Raw genomic sequence first — 24,279 nt, 5'->3', positions numbered from 1 at the left:
TGACATTCGTTCATGCCCATTCTGTGAGTCTTTTTCCTGTCTCAGGTGTGAACGATTGGTGCTGAACTGGGGGGGGGCTTCGTGACACTTTAAATAACAATCAGTAGAGGGCAGTTCATTGCTCAGGTTAAAGAATCAGACACACCTGTTTATGGGACATGTTTTTGGAGGTCAGTATGAACTGTGTAGTTCAAAATGACAATGTAAAAATGCTTTTACATTTAATAGATCCCACTGAAACACTGTCAATGACTAGAGCAAAATGTTCCCACATTTATAGAACCTGTATCTCACCTGTTGCCTGTTGCTTTGACATGCCGCGCTCAAGTGTTTGAACCACAGTAGAGCATTTATTCTGTTCCCTGCCTGGAACTTATATGAGTTTCCTGAAAAAATACCAACAAACAAAGGTGAGCAGCATTTTCATGTTATGGATCTTACAGTAATGAGGACATTTTTGTAGCAAACACATCAACGAGACAAAAAAGGCATCTTTTCATTCTTTGCGGTCGTCTAATCAAGGATCCCACAGTTTTTGACCAATTAATTTCTTTTTGAATGATTTGTGATTACAGAATAATGACTTTTAATAACTAATTTTATAGAGTTTGCACTCAAAAAAGAGCAGAGCATAACAAGTGTGCATTCACTATAGAAAGTTACATCACTTTTTTACATTTCATAAATTTTCAAGAGTTTAACAGGTCTGGAAATCACAATTTATACAATTTAAGTAAAAAAACTTTGAAGCTCAAAAAAGCATATAAATGCAGCATAAAAGTAATCCATAAGACTCCTGTTGTTAAATCCAAGTCTTCATAAGTGATATGACAGGTGTGTGAGAAAAACAAATCAATATTTAAATGTTTTTTTAAATATACATTCTCCTCCTTGTCCAGTAGGTGGCGATATGCACAAAGAATGCAAATAGCCAAATACAAAAGAAGAATGTGAAAGTGGATATTTATAGTAAAAAGGGACTTAATATTGATCTGTTTCTCAGCCACACCTATCATATTGATCTGGATTTAACCACTGGAGTCATGTGGATTAATTTGACGTTGCCTTTGTGCTTTTTTGAGATTCAAAGTTCTGGACACCATTCACTTGCATTGTATGGACCTACAGAGATGAGATAATCTTCTAGAAATCTAAATTTGTGTTCTGTAGAAGAGTCATATATCTGTATGGTCATATGTCTATATGTCATGTGTTCTGTAGAAAGTCACACATCTGGGATGGCATGAGGGTGAATAAATGATGAGAGAATTTCCATTTTTGGGTGAACTATCCTTTTAAAGTGTCTCTCTCTCTCTAATACACAATGGTCATGTTACATTTACATTTATTCATTTGGCAGACACATTTTTCCAAAGTGACTTACAAAAGAGGAACACATAAGCGAATCATCTTAAGGAGACAGTGGTACGAAAAAGTGCCATATTACAAAGTTCCCCTAGCACAGAATAGAATTCAAAACAGATTACATTTTGTATTTTTTTTTTTCACGAGCAGCAAAGTGCTCATGGAATGATGTGTTTTTAGCCATTTTTTTGAAGACAGAAAGTGAGTCAGCATCACAGATGGAGTTGGGAAGGTCATTCCACCAATGTGGTATGATGAAACTGAAAGTCCGGGAAAGTGTTTTGGTGCCTCTTTGCGTTGGTACAACAAGGTGACGTTCCTTAGCTGACCGCAGGCTTCTAGTAGCTCTGCAGAAATGATTTTCGGTATGCTGGGGCAGACCTATTGACTGTTCTGTATGCCAGCATCAGAGACTTGAACTTGATACATGCATCAACCGGCAGCCAGTGAAGAGAGACGAGGAGTGGTGTAACATGCGCTCTCTTTGGTTCATTAAAGACCAGACGTGCTGCTGCATTATGGATCATTTTTAGGGGTCAAATTGCACATGCAGTGAGGCCTGCAATGAGTGCGTTACAGTAGTCCAATCTAGTTATGACAAGTGACTGAACAAGAAGTTGTGGCATGTTCAGAGAGGAAGGGTCTTTTCTTCCTGATATTGAAGAGTGTATATCTACATGATCTTGCGGTCTTTGACATGTGGTCTGTGAAGATGTTATGCTATGTTAGAGCAGAAAGGTCCGTCAGGAATAATATATGCACTGATATGGACCAGATGAGTACCAACAGACAAAAATCACGGTGCCTTTCACTGTTGACCAGACAGGCCGCATGTCAATTTAGTTTATTTTTTGATTTGAGATCTTTCTGCGATTGAGACTGGCAATTGGTTGCTGTCAAAGTATAAGGATTGTGATTGGCTGTCTTACCATGCTCAGAGTCGGTCAGCAGGAAGACGTCAGGATGCTCCAGGTCGTCAGCCATCATGGCCATTAAGCCCACAACTGAAACACTTTTGCTGGCGGTGGACTTAAACTGCAACAAAATATTTAAGATTCTGAACTACTTCCATGTCACAAGAAATTCTGAAATTAATGTTCATTTATCAATTCAACTATTGTTATGCTGCTTATATAATTGACAATGAAATAATAAGCAAAATAGAAGTGGACTGTTTTGAATCCTACTGTATATACACTCTATAATTGTGCAAAATCCAGAGTAAGTGTGTGTAGATTGAGTCTAAAGTACAGTTCTGTGAACAAGTATTTGCCCCATTCTGACTTCTTCTGTTTTTGTGTATATCTCATACTAAAGGTTTTCAAAAATCCAAACTAAATCTAATAAAGCACAGGCAATCTGAGTAAACACAAAATACAGTTTAAATGATAAAGTTATTTATTGAAGCAAAACATTTATCCAACACCTATATCACCCATGTGAAAAACTAACTGCCCCCTTAAATTGAATAGCTGGTTGTGCAATTTTAGCAGCAACAACTGCAACCAAATGCTCCCAATAACTTGAGATCAGTCTTTCACAACACTGTGGTGGAATTTTGTCCCACTCTTCTTTGCAGAACCGTTTTAGTTCAGCCACACTGGAGAGTTTGAGCATGAACTTTCCTTTTAAGATCCTGCCACAGCATCTCAATCAGGTTCAAGTCAGGACTTTGACTAGGCCACTCCAAAACTTGAATTTGACTTCTTTTGAGCCATTCAGGGGTGGTCTTACTCCTATGCTTTGGATCATTGTCTTGCTGCAATGTCCAGTTGCGCTTGAGCTTCAACTATCGGACTGATGACTGGACGTTCTACTTTAGGATTTTCTGCAGTTATTGAGGGAAATTCATGTTTCCCTCAATAACTGCAAGTCACCCTGGCCCTGAAGCAGCAAAGCACCCCCACACCATCACACTACTACTACCATGCTTGACCGTAGGTATGATGTTGTACATCATATTTTCTGAAACAATTTTGTATGTGATAAACACAATAACAGAAGAAATCACGATGGGGGCAAATACTTTATCACAGAACTGAAGCTGATTGTGACTCTAATTGATTCTTATTGTAAGTGTGTGTGGAAATGTGCCATCTCACTAATTCTGTTAGTATGTGATAGCTGAATCTACACTGCTGATGTCATCCATCTTATTTTCCAATGAGTGCAACCAGCTGGCCCCCTTCAGCACTGAAGCATGATTAATCAGTAATAAGGCATGCTGTTTGTAAGCAAAGTTCCTAGCTCCTACAATCCTTCCTCTGTTCTCTACACCTCCTGGGCAGTGTCACATTTCTGCGATCACCACCCAGTGCTTTCTGTCTGATTGAGTCTGTTCAGCTTAACTTTTCTTGGCACACACAATGCCTGCCCCTTCCAAATACAGGTCTGCTGGACGGCCTCTCCCATCAAACAGTTACAGTTGGTCTTACTGATTAAGTGATAATGTGAGGACGACTTATCTAGCTTGATGAATGATGTGCATGTAAAACATGGTCAATTTCCAATAAATTGACCAGAATTCCAATATTCTGTTCAAGCATTTTTCTTTCTTTCTGAAAAATACACTTGTAAGCCTCACAGCTTAGAATATTGATGTAAATTATTGATGTAATCAGCATATTCTAAATAAATAAAGAAATTACCACACTTATTTTATCAATATGTTTTTGATTCATCTATATTTGTTTTGTAAATATTTTTTTATTAAATCTTACATAAAAAAATAATAATAAAATATTATATATATAGTTGTGGCCAAAAATATTGGCACCCTTGGTAAATATGGTCTTTCATTAAAAAAATACACAAAAATCTAACCTTTAATTGAAGAAAAACAATTGGGCACCCCTAGAAATTATTATGAGTAAAATATATCCGAAGTATATTTCCATTCACATTTAAAAAAATTTAGTGATGAAGTTCCCATTGCCCATGGTTAAATGTGGTGCTGGATCTGAGGTCCTGGGCATCTTGTTTGGCTGCATGGCATCACAGACTCCATCAAATACCAACAGATAGAAAATCTCAACCTGGCTAACCTCCAGGGTCAGAACCCAATTCTCTATGTGCATATTCCCCACATCGATGACCGCCCATCGCCCAAAAAACAGTCTTGGGCAAAATGAGACCCGAGCGCCCACCACGTTACACACAAAATTCAGAACCTTCAACCAGAATTTATGGATCTCAAAACATCACAAAAACATTGGTCATGTCTCCATGGGGGCGACTTGCATATTAATACATCATTTTGGGTTCAGCCATATGCTCGAGGCAACATATAAATAAATGATCAGAGTTAAACACTCTGTACACTTTTGTCAATACCGATTGCAAATGCGAGATTACGGGGTGTAACAACGTCTCTGGATAGTTTAATAGAAAGACTCTGCAATGGCGAATAGGGGCAATAACTTCCTGGTCAATACAAACCAGGGAGGGGGTCTCTCAGGTGGAAGCGACCAATGAGCCAAATGTCTGAGACCGAATGCATAATATTAAAACAAAATCTTGGGTAGGTCTAACCCACCTTTTTCAATCAGCCTATGTAACTTATTGTAATGTAATCTGGGACACTTACCATTCCAAATGAAGGACTTCGCTATGCTATCTATGCTTGAAATTAGAGAGGGGTATATCTACCGGGAGAGATTGTAGCAGGTAGTTAAATTTTGGAACACAATTCATTTTAATAACATTAACCTTCCCAATCATAGAATTAATGTAATGAAGCCCACATCACTCGAAAACCTTTTTATTAGGGGATCAAAATAAACTAAGTAAATCAGACAAATTTGCTGGGAATAAAATGCCCAAATACGTAATAGCCTGTTTAAGCCACTGGAAGGCACCTAGCTGGAAAGCAGTTACTGGGCAGTATGCTGTCAGTGCCAAAGCTTTGGATTTAGACCAATTGACTCTGTATCCTGAGAACATAGAAAAGGAATGAATAATTCTGTGGATGCAAGACCTAGTGAGGTCGGAGACAAATAATAAAATATCTAAGTAAATCAAAAGCTTATGCGCCTCACCTCCCGCCACCACCCCTGGAAAATCATCGTCCTTTCTTATCACGGCTGCAAATGGTTCCAGGGCCAGACAGAACAATGATGGGGAAAGAGGGCAACCCTGCTGGGTGCCCCTATCCAGAGTAAATAATCTGAAATTAATCCACTTGTTTGTACCGCTGCTACCGGGTGTCTAAAGTAACTTAATCCATACAATAAAAGTATTCCCGAACCCATATATTTACAAAATCTTAATAAGATAATCCCATTCTAGCATATCAAACGTCTTTTCAGCATCGAGTGAGATGGCAGTGACTGGAGTCTGATCACTTTCAACTGACCACATGATATTGATGAAATGCCTAATGTTATCAGAAGAGCTGCGGCCCGAATGAACCCCATCTGATCTGTATATATAATAGATGTCATAATTTTACTTAATCGGTTAGCCAAAACTTTTGACAAAATTTTAACATCAAGCTGGATATGGTAAATTGGACGGTAACTCTTAAACTCACTTGGATCTTTGTCCTTTTTTAAGAATCAGACTGATCCGGGCTTGTGTCATGGTTGGCGAAAGCTTTCCATTCTTTAGTGATTCTGTATAAACTTCTAACAAAAGTGGAGCCAGTTCTGTAGCGTAAGATCTAAAAAAATTCAGCAGCAAAGCCATCTAGCCCTGGAGCCTTGCCTGTAGGCTAGGCCTTAATTACGTCGTCAATCTCCTCCAAGGTTATCTCAAAATCAAGAGAATTTTTTTGCACAGTCGTCAGTTTAGGGAGAGCTAATTGTTCCACAAAGTTTTTAACATCTTCATCAGTAGACGTAGAATTATAAAGATCAAGATAGAATTCTTTAAAAGCATAATTAATATCAATGGCTGAGGTAAAAATGTCACCACCAGCAGATTTCACTGAGGGAATGGTAGAAAAAACTCTCTCTGCTTCATATATTTAGCCAAAATCTTCCCTGCTTTGTCCCCCGACTCAAAATATGACTGCCTTGCCCTGAACAGCCAAAACTCCACCTTCTGTAACAACATAGAATTATATCTGTATTTCAATTGGGTCAACAGACGACATTCGGTGCTTCGGTTCTGTCTTTGTATTTTTTATATTCTCTTTCAGCTTCACAAGTTCTCGTGCCCTGGATTTTTTGATGAATGAGGCATACTGTGTGATCTGACCCCTAAGAACAGCCTTAAGTGCCTCCCAAGCCACGCCCACAGAGGAAACTGAGGACCAGTTGGTCTCCAAATAAACATTGATTTCAGCCTTTAACATTTGTTGGAAATCAGGATTTTGCAAAAGGGACATATTAAAGCACCAACTATATGATTTATTTTTCTCCATATGTGGCAACACCTCCAAACACAGCAGGGTGTGATTGAGACTAAGATGTTTCCAATTGAGCAATCAACAGCAGAAGAAATGAGGGACTAAGATATATATATAAAAAAATATTCTAGAATAAATCTTATGGACTGATGAAAAAAATTATTGTCCCTTCCAGATGGGTTCTAAAGTCTCCAAATATCTGTAAGACCAAGAATTTTACACATCCTGTGAAGCATCAATGTTTCTCTAGGGGGCTGGCACACTTTTGCTTCACTATGATCAAGGACTGAGTCCATCAAAAGAATAAAGTCTCCTCCCAATATTATACCATGAGGGGAGCCAGCGGTTCGCAACATCCCTTCAAGATCTATAAAAAAGCTCTGATTATCAGCGTTAGGTGCGTAAATATTAGCCAAAATCTGAATTTCTGCTAAAATAATAATGACTCTTCCTAATTTCTTTAATCTGTTTGAGACATTTGAATTGTAGATGTTTACTTATCAATGTAATGACTCCTCTGCTCTTACTTCAGCCAGCGTTAAAGAAAACATGCCCACCCCATATCTTCCAAAAATGTTCAGCTTCCTTCTGGGAAAGATGTGTTTCTTGAAGAAACACTATATCATATTTTTTTAAGTTTAAGAAAAGGAATAACCTTCCTTCTTTTTATGTGGTGCCTCAACCCATTCACATTCCACGTGGAGAGAGACAATCCACTCTATTAACATTTAACATTTTGACATATTAGAAAATATAGATTGTGTGTCAAAAATAAAATTATAAAGACCATATTCCAACACAAGTGCCACAGTCAAACCCCAAACTTCCCCCCCAAACCAAACAAACAGAAAAAAGAAAAATGTGCACATTAACCCCGCGCATGACAGCGCAAACAGGCGTGCATCCCTCTAAACTCAAACAGTCCATGTACGCCTACGAGAGCCCCCGCAACAAATTTGCCATCGGATTGTGAGATAGAATAACAAAAAATAATCTATAAAACAAACTCCAACCAATAGGCAGAATAAAGAACGTGTAGATTCATACAAAAAATGTCTCGAAGGTGTGTTCCTCCACAAAACAAATTCCAGCCGCTAGCAGAAACCAGCACAAATAAATTAAATAAAGCCACTCAGTTTCCTCGGACAGTCAAACGACAGCTGCACCATACAAACAGAGTCCCTTGTCTGCGGGCCTGTCCGTGGGACAAGCTTGAGCACGTAAATATCTTTTAATATCTCAAGAGCCAGAGGATTTTGAATTTTTTTGTCACGTTGACTTTAAAGAACAGATATGTAGCAGGGTGTTCCGAATCTCACATATCAAAATGATTAAAAACTAGCAAAGTGCGCAGAGCTCGTGTTTACACGTCTGCTCCTTGCATGGCATCACGTGACTCCCGACATCGATATATTAACATCAGCTGATATTTGTGTTATTTCAACTCACTGCCAGTTGCCTTCCATTCAATGTAGTCTGAAGTAATAGCTTTGAGAGACCACTGAAGCTGGTTGCAGCATGGACAAGACACAGATATTACAAACAAATTATGAAGACACAAGTTATGAAGGTTTTTGTACTCCAAGATTGAACAAAGTGACGTTGATGAGTTTGCAGGTTAGTGTATGAAACTGGTGTAACCGCGCAAACTGAACGATTAGAAATGGCAATATTAAGAAATTTCTCTGTATGAAGCATTGAATAGTTTTTTCATTCAAGCTGTCAAACCACAAAAAGACATACTTGTAACTGAAAGGCTATATGAAAGATAAATATTCACAATATATATTACCTTTCATATTTTTCAGAATGCTATTTTGAGATAAGCACGAGGGGGACCAATAATAAAAGTGGGTGTTTACATTCAAGTTAAGGAGGAGCTAAGGTCAAAACCAAGCATTTCAGACAGAGGTCCAAAGACAGGGTGGAAAATTATTATATAATATTAAATTATGACTGTTTTGGTGTAAAAAAAAACAAAAAAAAAACGTAACTATCATTATCAGTGGACCTAAGGGAGGGTAATGCAATTACAAAAAAATATAGCATTTCATGACCCCTTTAATAAATATGTAGACAAATAATATTGCGTAATTAACAGCCCTGTTTATATCTGAAAAAACCCAGATAAATATAAATAATCACCTGGAAAATGTTTTTATTATCGATATGTGAAAACAGCATTGTATCTTAGTAATAAGCATATTCCAAATAAACTGACAGTGACTGTTTACATGTACACAAACGTTCAAATGACTATTTTGTTCTTGAAAGAAACTGATGTTTCTGTTTACCAAGCATGCATTAAATTGATGCATGAAGCAATGTTGAAAATTTTGTTTGAAATAGCTATTTTATTTTGTATTTGTTTCTAAATTAAATTCTTGCCCATGATGACAAAGTCCTACAAGAAAATTATAAATGGCACTTCATCTCAAAAACTGCCTGTTTCTCATAATTATTTTCATTTGGACATGTACAAATATAAATGAACAGAGGATATTCCAAATAGGCTATTTAAAGAAGTCCATTTATTACAAGCATGTGCCAGCAGCCTTATTTGGATTTCTAGAAATTGGTTTCATCGGATTATTGATTCACATGATGCACTGTGCCATTATCAGAGCTACCACTTTGATTCATGCCTGGCTATTTAGGAATTTATACTCACATGTTTCCTCTCTGTGGCTTTGAGGGACTTGGCAGTATAGTAGTAAAGCTGAGTACCACACAGAGCAACCCAATACTTGGTCCACGCTGCCACCTAAAGAAAGCCCATGATAAACCATGAAAGAAAATATTAATACACTGGAGTATTTAACACACATCAAAGGAACTCACAAGGACATATGCCCACACACACACACAGAGCTTCAGAGGAAGCAAAAATGTGTTTTTCTTTCTTGGTTGACATATAATACTTCTCTTTAAGAGTGGCATAACACACAGTGTCAGACTTACTGAAGATTGAGCTTGCATATGACAGTTTTCTATACAGGTAAAAACAAACAAAGAGACATTTAAACCTTTTAACTCATTTAAAAATAAGTGAATGATAGAAAAAATATAGTTATCAAATTGTTTACATTTTATGAAGAAAATATGAGAGAAGCTTGTCCATAAAAAAAACATAGGGTGTTGTGGGTAGTTTCCAAGGCATTTCTATGCAGTTGCTAAGTGTTTTAGCATGTTGCTATGCGGTTTCGTACTGGTACAATTCAAAAGAGCCCATCCTCAAGAGACTGATATTTTGGTCACAAGATATCGCTCCGGTAACTCCTTTAAAAGCAAGTCTACAGGATTTTCCCCCTTTATTTTACTGTCTGCCCAGCAAAAATTGTATGTTTTTTTGCTTAGAAAAATTATAAAATACCTTTCCTTAACAAGGTTGCAAAAGTTGAGGTATTATTCTTGTCTGTAGTGCCAGTCTTACAGGAAAACTTACAAGCTCAAGTTCAATGTATAGGTTTAGGGGGTTTGTTCATAGTAATAGTGTTGCTTGCCTTGAACGATATATATATACACTCACCTAAAGGATTATTAGGAACACCATACTAATACTGTGTTTGACCCCCTTTCACCTTCAGAACTGCCTTAATTCTACATGGCATTGATTCAACAAGGTGCTGAAAGCATTCTTTAGAAATGTTGGCCCATATTGATAGGATAGCATCTTGCAGTTGATGGAGATTTGTGGGATGCACATCCAGGGCACGAAGCTCCCGTTCCACCACATCCCAAAGATGCTCTGTTGGGTTGAGATCTGTTGACTGTGGGGGCCATTTTAGTACAGTGAACTCATTGTCATGTTCAAGAAACCAATTTGAAATGATTCGAGCTTTGTGACATGGTGCATTATCCTGCTGGAAGTAGCCATCAGAGGATGGGTACATGGTGGCCATAAAGGGATGGACATAGTCAGAAACAATGCTCAGGTAGCCCGTGGCATTTAAACCATGCCCAATTGGCACTAAGGGGCCTAAAGTGTGCCACGAAAACATCCCCCACACCATTACACCACCACCACTAGCCTCCACAGTGGTAACAAGGCATGATGGATCCATGTTCTCATTCTGTTTACGCCAAATTCTGACTCTACCATCTGAATGTCTCAACAGAAATCGAGACTCATCAGACCAGGCAACATTTTTCCAGTCTTCAACTGTCCAATTTTGGTGAGCTCTTGCAAATTGTAGCCTCTTTTTCCTATTTGTAGTGGAGATGAGTGGTACCGGTGGGGTCTTCTGCTGTTGTAGCCCATCCGCCTCAAGGTTGTGCGTGTTGTGGCTTCACAAATGCTTTGCTGCATACCTCGGTTGTAACGAGTGGTTATTTCAGGCAAAGTTGCTCTTCTATCAGCTTGAATCAGTCGGCCCATTCTCCTCTGACCTCTAGCATCAACAAGGCATTTTCGCCCACAGGACTGCTGCATACTGGATGTTTTTCCCTTTTCACACCATTCTTTGTAAACCCTAGAAATGGTTGTGCATGAAAATCCCAGTAACTGAGCAGATTGTGAAATACTCAGACCGGCCCGTCTGGCACCAACAACCATGCCACGCTCAAAATTGCTTAAATCACCTTTCTTTCCCATTCTGACATTCAGTTTGGAGTTCAGGAGATTGTCTTGACCAGAACCACACCCCTAAATGCATTGAAGCAACTGCCATGTGACCTTGACTTTGCCTTGACTTTGCTGTCCTTAAGCCATTTTGCCACAACTTTGGAGATATGCTTGCGGTCATTGTCCATTTGGAAGACTCATTTGCAACCCAGCTTTAACTTCCTGGCTGATGTCTTGAGATGTTGCTTAAATATATCCACATAAATTTCCTTCCTCATGATGGCATCTATTTTGTGAAGTCCCTCCTGCAGTAATGCACTCCCAAAACAGGATGCTGCCACCCACATGCTTCACGGCTGGGATGGTGTTTTTTGGCTTGCAAGCCTTGCATGGGCATTATGGACAAACAGTTCAATTTTTGCTTAATTTGACCAGATGACATTACTCTAAAACGATCTTTGTTTCCATGTGCACTTGCAAACTGTAGTCTGACTTTTTTATGGTGGTTTTGGAGCAGTGGTTTCTTCTTTGCTGAGCAGCCTTTAAGTTTATGTCGATATAGTACTCATTTTACTGTGGATATAGATACTTGTCCACCTGTTTCCTTCAGCATTTTCACAAGGTCCTTTGCTGTTGTTCTGGGATCGATTTGCATGTTTCGCACCAAACTATGTTAATCTCTAGGAGACAGAATGCGTCTACGTCCTGAGCAGTATGATGGTTGCGTGGTCCCATGGTGTTTATACTTGCATACTTTTGTTTGTACAGATGAACGTGGTACCTTCAGGTGTTTGGAAATTGCTCCCAAGGATGAAATCCACAATTTTTTTTATGAGTTATTGGCTGATTTCTTTTGATTTTCCCATGATGTCAAGCAAAGAGGCACTGAGTTTGAAGGTAGGCCTTAAAATACATCCACATGTACACCACCAATTCAGTGCACCTCTCATCAGAAGCGAACTAGCTAATTATCTAAAGGTTTGATGTAATTTTCTGGAATTTACCAAGCTGCTTAAAGGCACAGTTAACTTAGTGTATCCAAACTTCTGACCCACTGGAATTGTGATATAATCAATTAAAGTGAAACAATCTGCCTGTAAACAATTGTTGGAAAAATGACTGGTGTCATGCACAAAGTAGATGTCCTAAATGACTATAATATTAAATATGTGGAGTGGTTAAAAAATTAGTTTTAATGACTTTAACCTAAGTGTATGTAAACCTCTGACATCAACTAATATATATATATATATATATATATATATATATATATATATATAGGCAAATAAAATATGTGCATGTGGGCCCCTCAGCTCCTATAACTGCACTTTAAAGCTGTATTTTTTTTACTGCTTTGGCTCCTTAAGGAAACAGCTGGGTTTGATGGGGCTAATGGAGAAATGACTACAGAGACTGTAGACCAAAAAGATAGAAGAGCAGATTCTGATGAGAGCACGGAAGGACGAGGGACAGAGTGAAGAGAGGGAGAGACAGACGCTCTGATAAAATAAGGACAGACTGACATGGAATATCAGAGACGGCAGCCATATTGAGGGTGAAATTTGAAGAACTGGAATTGATACAATATAATAAGAATAGGAAAGATGTTGAGTGCCATCACAGAAGAGTAAAAGTAGAGTTCAGAGGAGTGAGTGCTCACCGTGGGTTTCTTGCCCTCTTTGAGGACAGTTTTCCTGCGCAAGACCCCCTGAACTGTGATGGCTCCGGGGTATAGATGCACTGCCAACTCCTCTGACTCTGCAGAGCTACAGACATACATGGATACAAAGGATTAATCCACACAGTGGAGACTTTAAAAGAATAGGTCACACAAAACTGTACTTTTTGTTCCAAACCAGCCACACTTTTTCATAGAGAGAATTATTATTATAATTTTGTATGACTTTTATTGTCATTTTGGAACTTGACAGATCCAGTCTTCATTCATTGTCTTTATATGGAAAAGAGTGGCCAGGAGATTATTGAAATTTTTTTGTTTTTAAATTAACAACAACAAAAAAAACTGCTTTTGTGTTCCATGGAAGATAGTAATACAGGTTTGGAATGATAGGATGGTGAGTAAACAATGACATCAGTCACATATGTAATCACACAAGTTATTATATAATAAAAGCCACACCTTAGAGTGTTCATGTGAAAAGGGTGAGTGTGTTTGAGGAACAGAGGAGAGAAAACGAGAGCAAATGAGAAACTTGTTGAAGAACTCAAAGTGCTACTACAAAAGCAATAATAAATTCCAGGGATCAACATTTTGGTCCTTTTGAATGCTTAAGTAACGTTGAAAGATATATCAGCCCAGTACACTGGGTGGGACCTCCAAGTCTTTGACCGCTGCACTGCATTCTCACTGTTTTTCTGCATCTTGCGTCATGAACATCGCGTTTTTAACAGGGTAAGTTTGGATAAAATCGTTCAGCTTTTAACGACACTGAGGTTGGTTCCATTCCATTAGTTGTGTTCAGTCTAGCTATTTATTTAAATAAAAAAAATATTATTCTATCCCAGCTTATTATGCAGAGAGAACTTGCATGCATAGGTAATTTTCTTTCACTCTATCTCTGTGGTGCTATGAAAAATACTACTGTTCATTTTGAGTGACCCGTCTCAAGAGACACAATAACATTGACTCGACCAATGGCATGAGTTGGGGGCAGGACTATCTGTTTGTTTGATCAACAGTTGATCAACAGTTTTTGCAAATTCCATTTGGTGATGCAGAAATTACATACTTCCGTTTTAATGCAAGAAACGATTCCTGTGTGTACGTGCCCAAATACACACAAAAAACAGTGGGTTGTTGTATCCCTGTGAACAATTGCTGTCATAACTCTAACCAATTGGGCTGCAAGGTACCATTCAAAATGGCATCACATCATGCATAAACATTTGAAAGTTTAAAGGGTTTTAAAAGAAAATACCCGCCTGATCAAAACATTTGGAAAAGCACATACATATTCATGCATGTAGTGAATGTCATGAAATAAGAGACAAACTCCAATCTTAGGTCACATGAGATGCCACTGTGTTCGCGCAATTGGGTACTCATGTACATCCCTTCTTAAGAGTATATTTTTTCTTGAGTGTGCATGACCATGGTACATTCAACACAACTAAATACAGTACCACCAAAAGCTTTCTCTATTCCACTTACAAACGTTGTGTACAGGCACAAAACATTATTCTCTAATTCGAGTCTAAAAACGCACAAAAAGAAACACTCACACCAACTCAGATTATTTCAGTGAGAGCCAGTTGGCATTGGCTTAGGTGTTTTATTGAATTTGAGAGCCAGAAGGCAGCAGCGGTACAAGATGCTCTAAAAACTATATTTAGAACGTTAACACTGCAGTGCACCAACATATTGCTTAAAAATTTAAAAAGGGAAAGCAGCTCTATTGAAAATACTACACCAGTACACTTGAAATCAACTTAATACATTTAAGTTTGAGATGAGAACATAATTATATTGCGCAAAGTCCAAGTGATATTCAACAGTCATCAAAATTTTTAATGATCACATTGCTATAAAATGTTCAAATGGATTCAGAATTCAGGCTTCTAACTGATGGTTTTCACTCAAAATGATTTTTACAGCTTGCTCAATTAACTTAATTCAAATGAGCTAATGCAACACAATTCTTTAGCATTTGGTCACAACTTAAAGCTACACTATCAAACTAACAAAATGTTATTAATATGAGAGTGCAACAAAAATCCATCTTCCAAATCATGTCTTTACCCAAATACACTTTGATAAACCTATAATCAGGGTTGGGAGGGTTACTTATTCCACTACAGATTACAGAATACATGCTGTAAAATGTTATTTGTAGCGTATTCCGTTAGATTACTCAAGGTCAGTAAAGTATTTTAAATACTTTGGATTACTTCAGCACTGGTAGCTTTTTTTTACTATAAAAACTCTGCCAGTACCGTAAGACAAAAACACATGTCTCTGAAAAACCCAAATATCTTATGTAGTGTTGTTTCTAAAACAAGATAAATCTAATTGATCTTGTTTTAAGGATTTTTAGATATTTTTACAGGAAAACAAAACAAAAATGATTATCTAGAATACAATTTTCAATCAAGAAATTGTGATCTAACGTGAATTTTCTTGATATAAATCATGATCATGTCTGGTAACGTGCATGTAAAATGGCTAGAAATAGCATTTTAGCTTAGCATAAAACTGACAATTTACACAAGGTATATTTCTATTTCTTCTGCTCCAAACTTACTTCAAACTTACTTCTCTGTCTGCTCGTATGAATGTAACACATCATAAGAAAGTGTTTCACCGCTGTTCAAATGCACTTTGGATCGCATCATTTATATGTATAAATATTTTCCATCTGAAAGGACTAAATATTAAATGAAACAAATGACAATAAAATGCAAAGTAATCTCTTCAGTAATCAAAATACTTTTTGAATGTAACTGTATTCTAATTACCACTTATGTAAATTGTAACTGTAGTGGAATACAGTAACTCATAGTTTGTATTTTAAATACATATTCCCTTTACTCGTTTTTCGTTACTCCCCAACACTGCCTATAATAACAATATTATATTATAAATAATTTAGAGCTGTCAGGACGGATTTCGCAGGAAATTGCATACATAAGTACGTGTTAACGTCATATCCATACACAGAGAAAATAAGCTCCGGCTACTGTGGCGCGTGTGTGGGAGCAGCTGAAGCTGAAAGTTTGTTGTCACAAAGAATGAGAAAAATTGACAATGGATCATTCATAATGGGAATCACTTTGTAAATAAAAACATCTGCCTCTATATGTAAAAGGCCTCTGTTATGACTGACAAACCTCAACAACACCCTCTCCAATTTGCTGAATACTGAATGTGTTGATATGCACAAGTGGGCGGTCATATGTTAAAGGAGACCCATTATGCCCCTTTTTATAAGATGTAATATAAGTCTCAGGTGTTCCCAGAATGTGTCTGAAGTTTCAGCTCAAAATACCCCACAGATAATTTATTATACCATGTTATAAATGCTTCTTTTGGGTGGAATCAAAAACACGCTGCTTTCATGCGTGTCTCTTTAAATGCAAATGAGCTGCTGCTCCCTGCCCCCTTTCTGGAAGAGGGCTGTGCCTTTACAGCTCGTGCTTCAGTTAATACAGCAACAACAACAGCGTAAATACCGGAGCGTGACAGCGTAAATACCGGAGTTCAGCCAGGGCTAATCGGTCCGGGAGTTCACATAGCAATTGGCCCAAAAGTTGAGCAGGAGGGTATTTTCGGTCGTATTCTGCATATCGTGGCACTGTTTTGTGGTCCGTTCTGCATAACGCGGCGGCTCATTTTAGCTTATCGCGACCCATTCCGCGGCCTACCCACCCGGTTCTCCCGATGGCCAGTCCGCCCCTGATCGGCCCCAAAGTGTGTTGGCCCACCGGGAAAATGCCCGGTATGCCAGATTACCAGTCCAGCTTGTCCACTGCGTCTTCAGTGGCTCTGATGCCGAGAGTACATGAAGACTCTTATGTTCACTTTTACAGCCAACAACAGAACACTTATGACACTTACGATGCAGATCTTCTCACTGAATCTGCTCCAGTGCAGAAAAAAATGGCAGACTGTTTAGATCACTCAGGGGAGGATCTATGATAATAGGGTGGAGTCCGTCACCAGTCGAGGGCGAGGCCTGCTCTAAAGTGACATCACATTAGAGCAGAAACGAAAACCATTCAGTTGTCACACTGTTTTTGATGAATAGAAATATAAGAAAGAGGAGTGGGTGGATTTTAACATTGTAGGGTGGTTGTGTACACACACTGCCGACTCACATTTATGTACAAACAGCATGTAAAAGGGAATTTTGCATAATAGGTTTAATGTACTTATTGTCATAACATCAACAGCATGATGATTTTAGAATATTATTACAAAAGAGCAAGCCCATGATTGGTCCCATTTAAAAAACTTCTAGACTACACCCAGTCATTTAGAAAGAACAGTCCATATACACTACTATTACAGAAGATGTGAGCAGAGTGTGATGTGTTTGTTTGAAAAACAGAAAGCAAGAGCAATCAGAAAGGATGCTTCAGTGGCTGCTTCAGTGCAGGTTTTGATTAGCAGCAATAAGCTTTGACTTCAGCTTAAGAGCCAGCATCACACACATGATTGAAAAGAAGCCCACCACCTGATTTCACAGCCGGAAAACACACACTTTAGCATCACTACACACCATTATGGTAATTGTCCCTGCTTGATCGAGGGAAAGTCAGATCAAGAGAAAGAGGGGGAGGAAGCCCTGCTCTTTCTCGGCAGGGATTTGGAGGTTTGTTGAGTTACCTGCTGGGCCTGAGCGCTCCTCTGCATGATATGCGGCCCACTCTGCTGACTGGACCCAGAGAGTGGTAGAATCGAGTCCTGTAGAGTGTCAGTCATAGCAGGAAGTGGTCAGTCACAGCCCTCACACACAACACACACACGGTGTACAGGCCGTACTAGAGCTCTGTAGCCTGGCTTTTCTAAGTCTCCCTTTATGGTCTAAACACTCGTTAACATGTCTCGTTAACACGTCTCAACACAGCAGATGCTTTTGTCCAAAAGTGACCTACATACTAGGAATATTTTCATTATTGGTCATCCAATATGATTTTTTTTTTATAACTAACCAATCAGAATTAAGTACTGCCTGTTTAATAAATAAGGGAAAGCCAGTCATTAGTGTAAAATAAACCCCAAATGGGTGATCAGGACCCTAATGTGAAGCATTTGTTTTGCAATAATGACAGGATGACTATACATTTGACCACAGAATGCCGCAATTGACCAATTTAAATAAAATGCAATGACAGTAAATGTGACATACAAAAATTGCAAACATTTACATAATGTACAAAAAATTTAAGGGGTCATGACATGATGACTCATATTGTCCTTGATCTTCTGACATATAAGAGGTCATTGTACTATAAAAACATGCTGTACATTTCAGAACTCAAAACTTCCCCCTTAATGCAAAAAGAGCATTTGTTGAAACCGAGCTGCCAATACAACTCATTCTCTGCTTCCTCCACATTGTGACATTTGCATCTGACCACCTCCTACAGCATCACATCAACTCCTACTTCACCTTTAATCACTTCTGTAGCCCAGTAGCGGTGAGTAGTGAGATAGCAGGTAGTGAGAGCGTGTCAGTCAGGAGCAGAGAGCCAATCAGAACAGTGTGTGTTTACTGTCAAGTCTTAAAGGAGAAGCAGCACCAAAACAGAGTGTTTCTTACAGAGGGTCAGAATGAGGGTGGGACATTATCATGTTTTACAAATATATAACTTTATTGGGGCAAAAAAACTTTATTAATATTATAAGTAAATCTCAAGGAATATTTAAAATAATAATAAAAAAGCCATGTCATGACCCCTTCAATAAAAAAGAAAGTGAAAGTGGGCATAATCAATCTACAAGTCTATATGTAGATTTTGAAATTGAAATTGTTGTTAATTGGTCAATCAAGCAAGATCATTGGCTGTAAATATTGTAAATTGATCATCTCAAAACGGTCAAATATCAAATGTTTGCACTGCCTGTTCTTTTCAAGTGGACGATAAAAAGTTTACAGTCTATTAAATTCCTCTTTTTCCAACATAAATCAAAATGTATCTTTAGAACATTGAAGGAGACCAAGAAAACAGGTTGATGACATGAATTTAGGGTAGGCCTTTCGTGTACACCTGTCAGCAGCTGCCACAAATTACTCTCTCATGCTTTATTCCATTCACAGGAAGATTATCTCATTCGCTACAATATATGTGCACTAATGAGGGAATATAACAATCATTTGGTGTCAGAGGAAGGCTCAGGCAGCTAAAGGAAGCAGAACACATTGTCTTGTGCCGAGTTCCTTTTTAAACTGTAAGATGCATATTTAAAAGGATAATTTGAACAAAAATAAAAATGTTGTCATAATTGACACACCTGTGTGAATTTATTTCCTTAGTAGAACACAAAAGGAGATGTTAGTCAGAATGTTAGCTTCAGTGACCAACTTTTTTTTTCCAAACCATGAAAATGAATGGTGACTGAGGCTAACATTCTGCCAAACATCTCCTGGAATCTCTGTAGAGATGAATAAATGATGACAGAATTTTCATTTTGAACTATGACAAAGTGCTGGAGTTTAGCCAAGATGCAGGATTAGTCACAAAGCAGCTTTGTGTTATACCTGAAATGGTTTTAATTAGTTTGAAATGATAAATGAAGAAATAAACCAAATGCATAACAACTGTTATGTTGAGGATGATGATGGTAAAACATTCCATATGTAGACGTTTTTGGATGAGTTCCTGAATCTGGGCAGGATGGCCGGCAGGGGTGGGTTACCTAAGAGTCCAGCATGTTCAATGGTGACATGCAGTGTCCATCTGTACTCACATATGTTGTCATGTATGTGCACGTGTAATTGACTGTGTGCTAGAGTGAATGATTTAGAAGACTCACCTCTCAAAGGCAGGCCAAGACATTTCCTCACTGAGCTCAGACCCTTCACTGCTTCCTGAAATGATAACATCATGATCTGCATAGATGGAAGAGAAGCGTAGTCCCTGATCCATTAGCTTAAAGTGTCTATGTGTGTGCATCATACCCAGTGAAATTCCGCTAGACAGCGTCGAGCTCTCTGCCTGTCCTCGTGTGGGCGTGTGACTTTCCAACACGCTGTCGTCCAGAAGGTGTCTGGAACCGGCGTTTGGAAACGTTGCACTTTTAAATTCCACTGTGTTTGTTTTGTGAATAAAACTGCAGAACACACAGTGAAGAGAGGAAGTCAGATTAAATGGCTAAAATTGAGCACTCATTGAGCACTATTGAGCAAACTGAGCTCTAGGTCAGTGGTTCTCAAAAATGGTCCACGGGTCTGTCCTAATAGTGTTGATAAACCTACACTTAATTAATAAATAGGCTTATTAACTTTTAAAAGGGGGGAGAATATATATATATATATATATATATATATATATTGTTTTTGACATCAAAAGCTGCGCATTCAATTAAACTAGTCAGTTTTTTCATGGTGCAAAGCTTGGTAGAAGCTAGTCAAATCAGACAGATGTCAACATGGACAAGATTCTACACATACATAAATGTATATACATAATAACAACCCAACTATGTTAAATATGGGTTCACTTGAAACATTGCTAAACATGGTTTGTATCCATATTGTGTTTTGCACAGTTAAAGGGATAGTTCACGCAAAAATTTTAATTCTCTCATTTACTCACCCTTATGCCATCCCGGCTGTGTATGACTTTCTTTCTTCAGCAGAGCACAAATAAAACAATTTAGAAGAATTTCCCAGCTCTTTTGGTCCATATAATGCAAGAAAATGGGTGCCAACATTTTGAAGCTCCAAAAATCACATAGGTCAGCATAACTGTAATCCATAAGACTCCAGTGGTTAAATCCATATATTTAGAAGCAATTTGATAGGTGTGGGTGAGAAACACGTCAGTATTTCAGTCAATTATTTACTCCAAATTCTCCATCCTGCTCAGTCAGCCTCCGCTTTAACTTTCATATTATTCTTCCTGTGTTTTGGGTGATTCACATTCTTCATGCATACCCCCTACTGGGCAGGGAAAATAATTTTTAGAAAAAGACTTATTGATAAATTTCTCTCCCACCTATGATTTCACTTCTGACGATATAGTTTTAACCACTGGAGTCGTATGGGTTACGGTTATGCTTAAACCTATGTGATTTTTGGAGCTTCAAAATGTTGGCACCCCTTCACTTGCATTGTATGGACCTACAGAGATGAACCATTTTTCTAAAAATATACATTTGTGTTCAGCTGAAGAAATAAAGTTATACACATCTGGAATGGCATAAGGGTGAGTTAATGATGAGAGAATTTTCATTTAACTTGTTCCTTTAATTACTGGCTGCAAAGAGCATGACGCCACTGAAAATCAAGAGATATTTAGAAACCAAATACTCTGGAAATTAGATGTTACCTAAGACCTAAAGATATTATGAAATATGGAACAGACTGTATTTCCATCTTTTATGGCTACGTTTCGTTTGGGTCTAATTAAATATTGTGCGTAGTACTAAGGCTGTTAAATTAAACAAATAAAACAATGCAAATGTCTCAAGACACATTTTAAAGTTTGAATTTCCTTTTAAATGTTTTGCTTTACTGCAGGAGGGACTGGTGCACTTCACAAAATAGATGCCATCATGAGGATGGAAATGTATGTGGATATATTGAAGCAACATCTCAAGACATCAGCCAGGAAGTTAAAGCTCGGTCTCAAAAGGGTCTACTAAATGGACAATGACCCCAAGCATATCCCCAAAATTGTTGCAAAATGGCTTAAGGACAACAAAGTCAAGGTATTGGAGTGGCCATCACAAAGCCCTGACCTCAATCTGATAGACAATTTGTGGACAGAACCGAAAAAGTGTGTGTGAGCAAGGAGGCCTACAAACCTGACTCATTTACACCAGTTCTGTCTGGAGGAATGGGCCAAAATTGTGAGAAGCTTGTGGAAGGCTACCCAAAATGTTTGACTCAAGTTAAACAATTTAAAGGCAATGCTGCAAAATACTAACAAAGTGTATGTAAACTTCTGACCCACTGGGAATGTGATGAAAGAAATAAAAGCTGAAACAAATAATAAAGTAGTGGCCCTAACTGACCTAAGACAGGGAATGGTTTCAACGATTAAATGTCAGGAATTGTGAAAAACTGAGTTTAAATGTATTTGGTTAAGGTGTATATAAACTTCTGACTCCAACTGTACTTGAGGAAATGAACTGGGTAATAAACAATCGCTACAACACAGAGCTGATTGTTTTAAATCGATTTGTTGTGCCCTCTTGTGGATGTAGAAGACAACGTCAACTTAAAAATCAGATGTTTTGTAGATTTTCCCCCACCTGAAATAGTCTTTAAAAGTTTAATATAATTCTGTAATAAAATTCTAATTTAGTTTCTCAGCCCTGTTGACAGCCCCAAGTGTCTACTCTGACTAAAGTGTATGAACACAAAGAGTACTGGTCAAGTGGACTAATCGGGGTCATGAATGGCACAACAGTGTGAGAAATGTGTACTAATAAAGGGCGGAAATGAAACAAACACACTTGTAGCCGAGGCTGTGGCACTTCCTGTGTCCGTAGGTGATGAGGTTCCGCGGTGAGGGTGGTGTCGGAGGGACTTTAGGCAGGGCACCCTCAGCAACATTTCCACGATGACCACACAATGGAGACACGGATGAGTCCGGACCTATGCCAATCAAATTAAGCAAACAAACACAAGAATTGTTAAAGCCGGGGTCTGGGTAGCTCATTTACATTTACATTTATGCATTTGGCAGACGTTTTTATCCAAAGCGACTTACAGTGCACTTATTACAGGGACAATCCCCCGGAGCAACCTGGAGTTAAGTGCCTTGCTCAAGGACACAACAGTGGCATCTTGGTGGTGCTGGGGCTTGAACCCCCAACCTTCTGGTCAGTAACCCTGAGCCTCAACCACTGAGCCACCACAGCTCAGCGAGTATTGACGCCGACTACCACCCCTGGAGTCGCGAGTTTGAATCCAGGGTGTGCTGAGTGACTCCAGCCAGGTCTCCTAAGCAACCAAATCGGCCCGGTTGCGAGGGAGGATATTGACACATGGGGTAACCTCCTTGTGGTCGTGATTAGTGGTTCTCACTCTCAATGGGGCGAGCTGTAAGTTGTGCATGGATCACGGAGAGTAGCATGAGCCTCCACATGCGGAGTCTCCGCGGTGTCATGCGCAATGAGCCATGTGATAAAATGTGCGGATTGACTGTCTCAGAAGCGGAGGCAACTGAGACTTGTCCTTCACACCCGGATTGAGGTGAATAACTGCGCCAACACAAGGATCTACTTTATATATTACCTGCAGTAAAAGTGTAATACTGTGGCGCTATGAGAACATTCCTGTTTGCTTGAGCAGACTAGAAAGCAACTATCAAAACTATCAGAATCTTTGTTGTGGTCATGTCTGAATAGAACAATAATTGAGATTGAGACAGAGAAGATAAAATGTCTCTCTTTATCCCACTGCAACGGATTAGTACATGCTGTCATATGTATGTGACATGAGTGTTTCTCACCTGTGAGGTCTTCTCTAGAGGCAGTGGTACGAGGTGTGCTTGTAGCTGGTGGCTCAATCTTTAGGGACAACCTGAAAAAAACAAAAAAAAAAAAACACAAGAGCTTGAGTATCCCTCAAGAACACACCCCCACCACATCATAAATATAAAGAGCTCCTTCTCACTTATAATTGTCGTCCTCCACAAACTTTTGTAACTCCTCAATGTAGCGAACAGAGTTGAGATACTTCTGGACATGCGGCAATACTGGGATATCTGATACCGAGAGAAAAATGAATTCATACAGCTGCTATTTCCTCGCATTACTACAATAAATGTACCAAACGTAAACAAATACACTAATTCTGTACACCATATTATACTGTATATAACACACCATATTCACAGGATCTCTGTAGGTCTGAGATGATTCTCAGAATGTTGTTCATGAGATTAGAGCGCTGTTCGTTTTCCAGAATGCTGCCAGTGGAGGGATACGCTGAATCAATATAGGTCAGATCGGACAGATATATACCTGCAGAAAAAGCACAAGAATGAAACAAAAGAAGAGAATACAGAGTTTTAGGTCTATTCCAAAATCATTATGTCAGAAATGAAGCTTTGACATTTTTTGTTTGTTAGCAAAAGCTTTTCCACACCAAAAAAGGGAAGGAGCATTCACCCTCACATCTATTTAGAGTGACTGATCATTCATTTTCAACCAGAACTGGCGATATGAGGTAAAATGAACCTAAGATAGTTGCCAATGTGAGAAGGTTGAGCAGCTCTTAACTTTATGCAAATTATTCTTGTTGGATTCGTGCATACCAACGAACAAGGATCTGTTTTATGGTGGAAAGGAAATGCGATGCGG

The 24,279-nt window shown here is 38.6% G+C and overlaps 1 protein-coding gene across 3 annotated transcripts in view; it reads right to left on the bottom strand.

Annotated features, from left to right (window-relative positions):
- LOC127621600 (ras-specific guanine nucleotide-releasing factor RalGPS2-like) overlaps positions 1-24,279 on the bottom strand; it is a 171,547-nt gene that overhangs the window by 6,380 nt on the left and 140,888 nt on the right. For 2 of the 3 annotated variants that reach the window (XM_052095266.1, XM_052095267.1), the window contains 11 exons: positions 23,803-23,940; positions 23,591-23,681; positions 23,427-23,497; positions 22,426-22,567; positions 19,922-20,073; positions 19,777-19,831; positions 17,626-17,703; positions 12,940-13,045; positions 9,387-9,479; positions 2,295-2,400; positions 295-386 (listed from right to left, as the gene is read on the bottom strand). In XM_052095266.1, coding sequence (XP_051951226.1) covers positions 295-386; positions 2,295-2,400; positions 9,387-9,479; positions 12,940-13,045; positions 17,626-17,703; positions 19,777-19,831; positions 19,922-20,073; positions 22,426-22,567; positions 23,427-23,497; positions 23,591-23,681; positions 23,803-23,940 — 1,124 coding nt within the window. The remainder of the gene's footprint in view (positions 1-294; positions 387-2,294; positions 2,401-9,386; positions 9,480-12,939; positions 13,046-17,625; positions 17,704-19,776; positions 19,832-19,921; positions 20,074-22,425; positions 22,568-23,426; positions 23,498-23,590; positions 23,682-23,802; positions 23,941-24,279) is intronic. The other variant, XM_052095268.1, reaches the window with a different exon arrangement.

This window comes from Xyrauchen texanus, chromosome 28 (assembly GCF_025860055.1).
Source record: "Xyrauchen texanus isolate HMW12.3.18 chromosome 28, RBS_HiC_50CHRs, whole genome shotgun sequence".
Taxonomy (NCBI): Eukaryota; Metazoa; Chordata; class Actinopteri; order Cypriniformes; family Catostomidae; genus Xyrauchen; species Xyrauchen texanus.
Note: the sequence above shows the minus strand (reverse complement) of the source record. Positions and strands in the feature narration are given on the sequence as shown.